Below are 11576 nucleotides of genomic sequence, written 5' to 3'. Positions count from 1 at the left end.
CCCAATTATATTACAAGGTAAGTCTTTCTAAAGAATAAACCGGAACTTTTTTCAAGAGTTCGTCATCTCTTCCACGGCCAGCAGAAGCCTCGGTGATAGGCAACATCGAGTCTACTCTGATCTTAGCCTGGTCCAACACTGCTGAAATGTTATCCTCCTCAACAGGTAAGCCATTCTTCTTCTTTCTGGACTTCTTAGCCTCCAATGATACTGCGTGTATGCACTTATTCACGATGGTCAACAACTGGGAGTCAGAGACCAAAGAGTCAACCTGCTTGTCCACTCTGGATAGCAGCTTGGACAAACGGTCAGCGTCCGAAGAATACTGCAAACTCAGAATAAGACCATTCGAGTCGATAAAAGAGTTCAATATTTCGAAGCCGAAATTCAACTTGATGATTTTTCTTATGATTTTGTCCAGGTCGAACGAAGGCCCACCAGTTTCGGATGCGGTGTTGGAAAGCCGTATGGTTTCCTGAGTGATTCTATCGCTGGAGAACTCCTCTACCAGCCTAATCAAGACATCTTTGAAAATGTCGTCGTTGTCGATCACACTCAGCTCGTGAATGAGATCAATGCATGGAATGTTCGGACATGTGACAACCGCCTGTCTGGTGAGGATTGGATATGCGGCCAGCTTTTTCAGCACAACCTTGGCATAGTCTGTTGGAAATAGGGGATGGGTTAACAGATAAGTGAGAGACTCAATGGGAACAGACTCTGCTTCAAGGGCTTCGCTTGTAGGGGATCCGAGCAACATGTCCACCACCAAATGGACAAAGGTATGATCTACAACACGGTCATGATCAATCTCATACACCCTGGAGAAGTTGTTGACTTTTTTCACTTTTTTGGCATTTCCATTTTGAGAGACAGTTGCGAGAGATTCTCCCTTCATGAAAGAAACAAATGCCGAGTCAAATGACTCATAATTGCCCTCTTTGTAGGTCTTGCTCAGATACTCCAAAAGGCCCAAAAGCTCGCTCTTGTTGACGGCTTCCTCTGACTCAAATGAATTCGATTTTATGACATCCATAACTCGAGGAATTCCATTCAACTGCGACTTCAGCGACCTCTCTCTATTGAACTTGAGAGTACTGTTTCCCAAAACATCTCTGAGTCTTCCCAGTCCAACATCAACCTTGAGGTTCTGCAAGGTAGCGGTGTTATCTCTGGAATTTTTCACCACCACAAGTAAAAATGTATTTTTCGAGCTTTGTGAGTTTCCCTTGACAAAGGCGGATTCAATGAGTTCGACAGTAGTGAATTCTGCCTTGGCTGGCGAGACCATCTCGTAAGAAGCCATCACGGCTTCATGAAGGACATCAACTAAAAATACAGAACTTCCGGAGGAAATTGCAATTCTGTTTGGTGCGACAGAAACAACAGATACTTCGCCATTTTTGGCTATAATTCCCCTCAAATCAATAGATTTCCTGGGCTTCAAAGACGGAAACGTGTATGTCTGCATGGTTTTCCCTTCCTCGTCCAGTGCTATCAGCGTGCCAGGAGCATTGAACAAGAATTTCGGCTTCGCAATTTCAATTTGCAGATCCGTTGACAGAATCTCAAGGCACTCTCTGTCAACCAGAGCATACAACTTGACATCAAAGGAAGAGCCTCGGCTATTTTTTCCAACATACAGAAAGAAGCCCTCAGCGCTCGTATCGCTGTTTATACCTCCCACCAAACGTGCGTCGAGAAACGAATGAAAATATGATTGTTTCAACAGATCTCCTGAGTATTCCAACTCAGGCATGATATCAGTTCCAAAGGGTATGACAGCAGTAGTAGAGTCCTGAAATAGACAGAAAACAACTTCTCCGTCCTTGGAGAACCTCAGCTCCACAGCAGGTTTTTCAGTCGGTATAACAAAAGACTTTTGATCTCCAGATGCTGAGTCTAAGTCTTCGGAGCTTGCTTTGCGTCTTGTTATCAGCCTCACACATGATTTCTTCCTCTCGGTTATACCCACAGCGAAGTTAACTTGTTCGTCAGAAAAATCTTTGTTGTACACTGCAATAGATGTAACCTTCGCCTGAGGTGCAATAGCCTCAGACCACACCATTCTTGGAGTGGGTCTCTGTATATATGTTGCGATAAATGATCCAGATATGGCTAGGTCTATCTTGCCGTAGGCCTCGTTTGCCAGAGGGGAGGCCACGCAGAACTTGGAGGCACTGCTGTCGGCCAGCAGGGCCTGACGTGGCAAAGATGCGATTATGAAGTTATCTGAAAAATTAGCAGACATTCCGGCAAATTGCGCTTGTGTTATCAGTAAAGCATGAAGCTGTTGTACTTCAGACACAAAATGTATAGAGCTCTTCTACATGAAAAAAAATTTCTGGTCACGTGAGGTAGTGCGTTACCTACAACAGGCTATCCGTTGTATGTCTCAAAAGTTAAACCGCCTCCTTCGCGACATAGGACCACATCGCCTCTTGAATTGACAAGAGAATTGCTTTCCAGCAAGACTAATCAGCAACTAACAAACTGTGTATCAAGTTGAAAATCGAACATTTGCGTCATCAACATGACACAGTATCCTGCTGTTAGCAGGAACCTCATTCTTTGCTTCGATGGAACTCATAATCAGTTTGAATCCTTGCCATTTACAAACGTTTTGAAGCTCTTTCGAATGTTAGAAAAGGACAATGACAATCAAATATGTTACTACCAACGTATGCAAACCATCATATCAACTACTTTTCTCAGTTTCTAATAATCAATAGCTGGAATTGGTGCTGCAATGACGGCCGAATTTGGAAGGCTCACCGAAGGGGCATATCTTACAAAGGCATACGCTACTGGAATGGAATATATCGATACTCTAATTGCTTACTCATTGGATGCACACATAATTGATGCTTATACCTGGCTCATGAAGTTCTACAAGGAAGGGGATAAAATCTACATGTTTGGTTTCAGGTAGGTTATGAGTCCCTTACATTTTCTCTTTTTGCTTGTACTAACCAATAGTCTAGTCGAGGAGCATTCACTGCACGTGTTCTTGCAGGAATGATTGAAAGGGTTGGACTTCTAAATTCCGGGCTTGAGAATATGGTATCCACTGCTTGGAAGGTCCACAGGACTTGGGAACATGACGGGCAACCAGATGAGAATTACGGTTCTGACGAAGTTGCTAACGAGTTTAAAACAACGTTCTCCAGACCAAATGTGTGTATCCACTTCATGGGTTTGTGGGACTCCATCAACTCTGTTGGTATTGTGAGGGATCGCTTATTCCCATATTCTTCCTGGAGCGATACTGTGAAGCATGTTCGTCATGCAGTCAGCATGGACGAAAGGAGAGGCAAGTTCAAGCAGAATCTGTTCGTTCCTATATCGTACACTCAACCATTGTACCCTTTGACATGTAAGCAGAAGGTAATAACATGTCCACGAAAGCGTTCTCAGTCATTTTTCCAAAAACTTTTTGGAAGAGACCTATCGGGCTCGGAACATAGCATGGCCGTTACCGATGCTGATCATATCAGTACCGACCTGGTTGAACTCTGGTTTCCAGGATGTCATGGAGACATTGGAGGAGCATGGCCTGAGGATTTCAATGGCCAAAACATGGCAAATGTGGCTCTGAGATGGATGCTTGCATCTGCAATTGAGTTTGGGGTTATATTCAAGAAAAACGCAATTCACGAATTTGCAGACCAACATCCTTCATTGGATTCACTCCTTTCATGTCACCATGATCCACTATGGACATTTCGAAATGTTCCGATGAATCATCCGGATGCTGATCCCTGGATGACGCCTCACCATCATAGACATTTTGTGCCAACAAGTGAAGATGACCAGAAGCATACGGCAGCTTTTCCCTCATCAAAAACACTTGACGGGCCCCCAGCCGAGCCAATCAAAAACTTTGATAGCAGAGGAGATGACTCGTTTTTGAGATCATTATTTTGGTGGCTTCTGGAAATAATTCCAATTGGTGTGTTTATTGAGGACGAGAGCCAGAAATGGCGAAGAGTGTATGTACCCAATTTGGGGAGAAGAAGACTCATCCCGCAAGGTGCACAAGCGCACTGGAGTTTCTACTGGAGACGGCATTATGTTTCGGATTACGAAGGTCCCGATAATCTTCCAAAAGAGATCGAGGAAGAATGGGAACGTCTTAACCTTGAACTTCAGCCTTCTGACAAACCTTCAGTCTCTCAGAGCTGGTCCGACATTCCAGACGATCTTGCTAAGTGGCTACAATTATACCCCGATATTTAAGGGCTGATATTTCAAATAGATTTCGTTTGCTGAAATGCTTTATTAGCATTAATTCGTCTGCTTCTTTACATGTTTTGTGAATTCATTCAATTCGTCTGCGTTACCTCCTTAACCAACAACCAGGGTGTCTGGATCACTGAACTCATACTCTGGGATCTCCAAGTTCAATGGAGCTGGGCCTCTTCTAATTCTTCCGGAGATATCGTAATGGGAACCGTGACATGGACAGAACCAACCACCGAAATCACCAGCCTCACCAATTGGGACACAACCCAAATGGGTGCAAATACCCAACATGATCAACCACTCTGGGTTCTTGACACGGTCAGCATCGTTCTGTGGGTCTCTAAGGGTAGAGATATCAACTTCATTTGCCTCCTCGATCTCACCAGAGGTTCTATGTCTGATGAAAACAGGCTTACCTTGCCATTTGACAATGACGTTCTTACCTTCTGGGATGGCAGAAAGCTTGACTTCAACCTTGGCCATGGCCAAGATATCAGCAGAAGCAGACATGGTAGAGAGGAAAGACTCAACGGTCGACTTGGCAGAAGCTGCACCTAGCACACCGAAAGAACCAACCATGAAGTATGTGAAGTCTCTGCTCTTGTCAGAGGAGCCCTTGTTGCTGTTCAGGTAGTTCGAGAAGTCTGGAGAGTCATAAGTGGACTTCAAAGCGGTGGAGGTGGAAGAAAGAAATCTAGGTGCTGAAGCTGTGTAGATTGTTAGTACAAAACAAGTGGTTCGGAAAGAATGGACGGAAGGGCAATCTGAGTAGAACTTCAAAAGGGACAATTGCCAAGCAAATCATCCTCATTATCAAGCTTGAATCCATCACAGATTAAGTCCTTGACTCTAGATTTGGTCGACGTTGGAGAAAAACCTTTTCAACGGTCTCCTACAAGTTTGTCAAATCTGCCGAGTCGGTAAACGTCACCCGACAATAACATACCAATAGACTTCAATCCCAAACCTCTCTTAGAGATCTGCTTGAATGCAAGGTTGGACAACATTGTTCGAAAAACGCACTGTATCTATTACGCCAGCCTGAAGTGTACTGGATCACAGTCTGAATTCAATTCATTCGAGAGTTTGCACCAATGGTGTTACTGGTTGTTCCGACGTGTACCTAACGAAAAATCGTTCTTCTTACTCCCCGTTTTCTCTGCGCTTCCATTGGCTGGATTCACAATCTATCACGTGACAAAACAAGAATGCGGCGAAGTCTTAGTAATAACGCACTACCTCAATATCTCATTATATTATTGAACACGGCCAAAACAGGTGCTATTAATTATACAATACGGGAAGACTGAAACCCCATTTTCAACTTGTAATTCTCCTTCTCCTCTTCAGTCACCATATCATTTGGATTCCATTGGGCTGAGGATGTGCGTGGCCGTCTTTTATCGTAGGTCTTGAACACATCGTCCGTGACCTTGGGTATCTGGCCAAAGATGGTGCTTGGGTCAATGCGCTGTTGAGAGAGTAAGATTCCTGCAAGATTCGGCGATTTTGCCCAATCCTTGAAAGGTGCACTGTCTTGGTCATCATCAGAGAATATCTCAGGCAAAGTCTCGTTGAAGGGTACCGGTTCCTTTGAGAGGGACTTGATCGGATGTTTCTTCGCCGAGACGTCTCTGATGGTATCCCTTGTGGTCTGCAAAACGCGAGAATTCTTTGTTCCGAAAGATTTCTTTTCGTTTAGATGCTTTTCTTTCAACACCTTGGAAGAAGCAGACGACTTAAGGTTCGACGATAGTCTCTGAATAAACTCTTGCCTCGTCTCTTTTGGTACCACTAGGTCATGCTCCTCGCTATTCACCAAATTCAAGCCAACAGAGAGCTTTTTGCCCGTGACAGCGTTTCTGGAAGATTGGGATGTTCGCATGGTGGTTCTGGCATAAGACCGAGATGTTCTATTCAGTCCCTCTCGCGAAGCACTTTGACGTTGTTTAGCCAAATCGGAATCTGGCTTCATCATTGCTTTCACTGGTAAAACCTTCGAAGGATGTGTGGATAGCGACAATGTTGTAAGAGGAACCGGCTTGGTCAATGCTGTTCTGTCAATTGTATTCTTCTCATTAGGAACTGCCTTCTCGAATGGTTTCGTCTTCTCATTAGTGGAAACCACTCTGTGCAACGGCTTTGTTTTCTCATTAGAAGCTGCTTTTCTGGCAATAACAGACGGAGCAGGCTGTGCAATGTTCAAAGTCCCGCGAGACTTACTGGCCTCAAGCCTGGCATCTGCCTCACGTCTGATACCAAGAGGATGCTTAAGTAGCGAAAACTCTGGCTTGTGTATTCTGCTTTTGGCTTCTGACTTAGCAAAAGTACCTCTGAACTCGATACGTGAAACAGGAGATAACACTGACCTTTTGGAGGATATTAAATCGGTCTCGGTAGTATCTTTTGACCGATCAATTGCGTTTCTCTCAAAACGAGTTGGCGACTCTCTGGAGACCTTTATCCTTTGCTCTGCAGTCATTCTCGCAACACTTGCTTGAGTTGGCTGCATGAAATGGGAAACGTCTGGGCGAGCAGGGGACTTTCTCTGGGAGTTTGAAGGCTGTAGGATAGGTTTTTGAACCACTTCGGCAGTCACCTTCGATTGTTTTGGAGATAGTGCAGTCTTTATGGGTGACATCACTCTCCGAGCAAATGAGCCTAGTAGACTGGTACGTTCGATTTTTGATGTCTTTGTGAAGGACTTCGTGCTTGGTTGTTTGATAGGCGATCCACCGTTGTTGATTGGCGATGAGAGTGAAGGCTGTCCCAGTGGGGGGACAGTAAGCCAGCCAGTTTTGAGAGGCGGAATCACTGCCTTTGTTTCTATAAACGGCGAGTCCTCTTGTGGGTTCTTCTTCATCATCATATTCTTTGCCAACCAATCAGCATCTCTCACACTGTGCTGCGCCAGCGGTTTGGGAGTAGGCGAAACAGTCAATTGGGTGTAGAAGCTGTCTCTAGTTGGTTTTGTCGTGTCTGAAGACTTGATCTTCGAGTCAGTCTTGGCGTCTGTTTTCACATCGCTCTTCAGGTCAGTCTTCACGTCAGTATTCAATGCAGCAGAAAGCAATCTAACACCTTGTTTGTTCTTATTCATCAAGGCCACTTTGCTGGGCTCACTTCTCGTATCCTGTGACTTGGCTGATTTTGAAGTCAAAGGACCTCTTGAGGGAAGCGTCGCAAAAGCAAATGCGGCTTTCTGAGCAGTTGGAGTTTTGCGAGTGAGTGTTTTTCTTTTTGGAGAACCTTGATCGGTTGCTATCGTAGCCTTTTGAGCATCTGCAGCATTATTTGTAGGTAGATCCGAGTCCTGATGTTGTGGCAATGCAACAGTGACAACTTCAGGCTCGATTTTTCCAACAGTAGAGCTTGGTTCGGGCTGCTGTGGCATTTCATGCACCAAGTACTGCTCAGCCCTACTAGTGACATCCTTCACATCGCCCGACACCTGGATCTCTGTTGATTCTGGTAAGACAGATTTATCGATTTCCAATTCACTTATAACCTCGGTAACGCCAGAAGTTGCTTGCTCGACAGAATTCGTGACGTCGACCTCCATCTTTTCTATATGGCCTGTCTCTATAGCTTGAACCTTAATCTCTGGGAACGATTTTTTCGACAACTCAGCCATTTCAGCTCCCATCGAATGCCTGGATTTCTTGGGCTCAATTTTAAGTGGGGATGCCTCCAACAGCGAAATCTCTCTCTTCCGTGAGGTCGATTCGCTAGCAACAGTGGCTGCTGTGTTTGACATGTTTGCGGTATCAGTAATGTCACACGCAACACTAACACAGGCCTGAAGTTTCACTGACATCTCAGAAATACCCCCATCAGTCCCGAGTATGTCATTGATCCACTCAAGCTCCTGGCCAACCAATTCGGCAGTTGAGCTATAGTACATCTCCAGCCTCTCACTGGTTTTGAGTAGCTCGCATGCCACCCATTTGGATGACCCAATCAAGTACCTCTTGGTTGAGTTCTGAGGCACAGCCTTTGCTCCCCAAAAACTTTCCATCTTCACGCCAGCTGTAATTGACAGGGTTCCCTCTGGAAGAAGCGATAACGGATCAATGCTGTGTTTACGTTTGTTATAAATTGGGATGGGATGTGTAGTGCACAACTATTTTATTTTCCCAGATAGACTTTACGTGTGCAAGCAAATATATATCCGCACGGACTCAGTCTGCTTCATATATTACGCTCGAATAATCAAATGACATTAAATAAACTACATGTCTATGAATGAAACTCCGGCAGTTTAGACCAGCACGAGTTGAGTTTTCCTCTTGCTTGTCATTTCATCGAGTACCGACTTGACTTGCACCTTGATCCGGTCGAAAACAGCTATTTCACGTTCTTCACCGGCCTCAGTGGTAAATGTTAACTTGAAATTTTCTTCATCAAACTTGGCAGCTCCAGATTGAGTCAGAGTATTCAGCTTTATCAAACTCTCAACGCCAAATTTCGGAACCAATACCACGAACCCGTTAGAAAACACCTTAATGACATAGCCTTCCTCTAGCGATTCGGCATTTTTCATCACCTGACCCACGTAGTACTCAATAGATGCTCTACCAGCAAACTGAGCATTTCTGTGACGCTTGTTGATATTCTTCACTACCAAATCCATCTTCGTCTTGTCGCGATGGATGATGCTAAGCGGCTCGTAGTTGATGGCAGCTGCCAATTGCCTATGAGCAACCACATCACAGTAACGACGAATTGGCGAAGTGAAATGGGTGTAAATGTCAACCGCGAGACCATAATGCCTGAAATCGTTGTAACTGTAGTTTCCAGAAGCAAAATATTCAGCAGACATCATGCAACGTGTGGCCATGATTCTAATCAACGTGTTGAAATAAGCATCATTGGGGTCGACGCAACGGTCCAAAGAATCCGCCAAAGCCTTGGAACTTTCAAGGGAAACAGCCATATTCTTTCTGACACGAAGCATCTCGTTCAGTTGTTCGAAATTGGCCTGTGGAGGACTGGCATGGCGACGTAACATGGCGACTTGAGGAAACGCATCGAAGATCTTTCTAGCCACAGAGATGTTGGCAAGAAGCATGAATTCCTCGACAAGAGAATTCGTGTCAAGCAATTTCTTGATCTCGACCTCACCTGGGTCTGAGGTCTCACTGTCCATATGAACTTTGACTTCAGGAGACGACAAGTTGAGAGCACCTGCATCCATTCTCTTTTGCTTGAGCTTCTTGGATAGCGCAAGCAGGTAACGCATTCCCTTGGTCAAATCGTCCTTCTGAGACTCGTCATCAATTCTGTTTTGAGCCTGTTCATAGGCAAATGCCTCTCTGGATTTTATGATCGACTTGGTGAAAGAGACATTCACAATGTTGGCATCTTGATCTAGTTCCCAGAGTACCGAAAAGGCAAATCTATCAACGTAGGGTTTCAGCGAACAAAGATCCGTTCCCAACAGCATAGGCAACATATCAATTCGCTTATCCACCAAATACACAGAGGTACCTCTGGAAGCACCCTCCTGATCAATAGCTGTGTTGGCCTTTACAAAGTGAGAAACATCAGCTATATGAACGCCGACCTCGAAATTTCCGTTGGGGAGTTTCTCAGCATGCAAAGCGTCGTCAATGTCAACACATCCAGGAGGATCGATGGAACAAATAAGCTTATGTCTCAAGTCCTTTCTCTTGGCCAACTGAGGGTCTCCATTGTTTAGGTCTTCTGGAACCTTCCAATCATGTCCCTCTTTTGGAAGACACTCAAGAACGTTTTTCGAAAATGGTCTATATTCCACATCATGTTCAAGCAATAAAGCTTCTTGTTCAGCGTCCTTATCCTCAACATCACCAAGGGTTCTGACATAGTGGCCTTCCGGATGAGACATGTTCGCAGGCCAGGAGTCCACAGACACAACGATTCTCTTTCCAACCAAATCTTTGGCCCTACCCGTTCTAATCCTCACTTTGGGTAGCGATCTGTCCATCAAGATAACAAACACAGATCTGGTGGCATTGCTGGACTGAGTTTTGTCGACTGATCTGGCAGATATTTGACCAACATACGATCTCCAGGATCTTTTGGATATACCGACAACCTTACCCGTTGGGAATACGCGATCGTCGTCATTACCTGAAGTTTGGGCTTTGACAGCCTCTTGGGTGAGCAATCTGCGCTCTCTGTCGGATATCACAGATTCCGGATCATCGTTGTCTGCATTTTCGCTTGACCCCAGTGTCTCTTCATCCACAATATCGTTGGAAGGCTTTTTCCATTTATCTCTGGGCAGCATCTCAATAACGACGGTGTCACCGCTGAAACTTCTATTAAGATTCTCGCTACCAAGAATCAGCAATGGCTTTGGAAGAGAAGACACGGAAATGGAACCCTCCAGCGAGTTGTAAGAGGAGATGTTGATGATACCTTGGTACAAAGTGCCATTCTTAATACCTCCCAGAAGTCTCGATGTGCTGTAGTAATCTGGAAACTTCAGTTTCGTGCCAGATCGTGAGAAGTCGGTTCTGAGAGTTGGCAACAGATCTAACAGTTCCTGTGAGTTTGGGAGAAGACCGATATAAGCTTCCAGTGACATGGCATCCAATGATTCTGCGAGAGCCAACTCCAGATTATTCTTGTCGTTTGTGATGTATATCATCTTGATACCAGTAGACTTAAGGTGATCGGAGTAAAATGATGCCGTTGTTCGGATAAGCCTATCATTATAATCGTTAATAGTCTCTGCAGACCTTCTGCTGACGAAGGTAGAAGAACTGAACTCGTTGTGGAACACGGCTATCCTTTTGTCGTCAGACTTGCACAAAGCTCTCAGCCTGGTGTATATTGGCAAACTTTTGTTTCTGACCTCGTTCAAAACAGTCTGAGGAATCACCACATCGAAAAACACAGAATCACTTTCCAATAGGTCTATGGCTCCAAGAACCACGTTTGTATCGAGCAAAACATAGTGACGACCAATATTCGAGGACTGCAAGGAAGAAGGTGATTCACTCAAGACTGCAGATATCACTGTCCCATTGTCTGATTGGTAGAGCTCAGAACATTGTGTACAGGCTTGGGAGAAACAAGGTATGTCGTCCCTCAGGTAATGTTCCCTCACAATCTTAGATGCGTTTCCATTCCGAGACCTCACAAAGACCTTTTGAGACACAGTTAGTCCACTTGATAGAACCTTTCTCTTTGCAACTGCTCCCTCCATTTTCACTAGCTTTACTTGTTGAAAAACCGGAATAATCAAAGATTTGTAATGCAAGATCAATGTTGTACCTATGCGTAGGCCGAAAAAAAACTCCATACGGTAGGTACACTACATATATACTTCTGTATGTGCG

General features: G+C 44.7%; 5 protein-coding genes across 5 annotated transcripts; 1 reads left to right on the top strand and 4 right to left on the bottom strand.

The window, feature by feature from the left end:
- Positions 1–10: 10 nt before the first annotated feature.
- Positions 11–2251, bottom strand: KUCA_T00002581001 (uncharacterized protein; the record flags this gene model as incomplete). Its single annotated transcript, XM_022602846.1, has 1 exon — positions 11–2251. One exon carries the CDS (start codon positions 2249–2251, stop codon positions 11–13), a length of 2241 nt encoding a protein of 746 aa, XP_022458610.1.
- Positions 2252–2533: 282 nt separating this feature from the next.
- Positions 2534–4239, top strand: KUCA_T00002580001 (uncharacterized protein; the record flags this gene model as incomplete). Its single annotated transcript, XM_022602845.1, has 3 exons — positions 2534–2681; positions 2733–2928; positions 2985–4239. The coding sequence occupies 3 exons, from the start codon at positions 2534–2536 to the stop codon at positions 4237–4239; spliced, it is 1599 nt and encodes a 532-aa protein (XP_022458609.1).
- Positions 4240–4347: 108 nt separating this feature from the next.
- Positions 4348–5252, bottom strand: KUCA_T00002579001 (uncharacterized protein; the record flags this gene model as incomplete). Its single annotated transcript, XM_022602844.1, has 2 exons — positions 4348–4946; positions 5192–5252. 2 exons carry the CDS (start codon positions 5250–5252, stop codon positions 4348–4350), a joined length of 660 nt encoding a protein of 219 aa, XP_022458608.1.
- Positions 5253–5533: 281 nt separating this feature from the next.
- KUCA_T00002578001 (uncharacterized protein) lies at positions 5534–8263 on the bottom strand (the record flags this gene model as incomplete). Its single annotated transcript, XM_022602843.1, has 1 exon — positions 5534–8263. One exon carries the CDS (start codon positions 8261–8263, stop codon positions 5534–5536), a length of 2730 nt encoding a protein of 909 aa, XP_022458607.1.
- Positions 8264–8506: 243 nt separating this feature from the next.
- KUCA_T00002577001 (uncharacterized protein) lies at positions 8507–11443 on the bottom strand (the record flags this gene model as incomplete). The annotated part of the gene is made up of 1 exon (XM_022602842.1): positions 8507–11443. One exon carries the CDS (start codon positions 11441–11443, stop codon positions 8507–8509), a length of 2937 nt encoding a protein of 978 aa, XP_022458606.1.
- Between the last annotated feature and the right edge of the window lie 133 nt (positions 11444–11576).

The sequence above is a fragment of the Kuraishia capsulata genome, genomic scaffold, assembly GCF_000576695.1.
Source record: "Kuraishia capsulata CBS 1993 genomic scaffold, Kuraishia_capsulata_scaffold_3, whole genome shotgun sequence".
Classification (NCBI taxonomy): Eukaryota; Fungi; Ascomycota; class Pichiomycetes; order Pichiales; family Pichiaceae; genus Kuraishia; species Kuraishia capsulata.
Note: the sequence above shows the minus strand (reverse complement) of the source record. Positions and strands in the feature narration are given on the sequence as shown.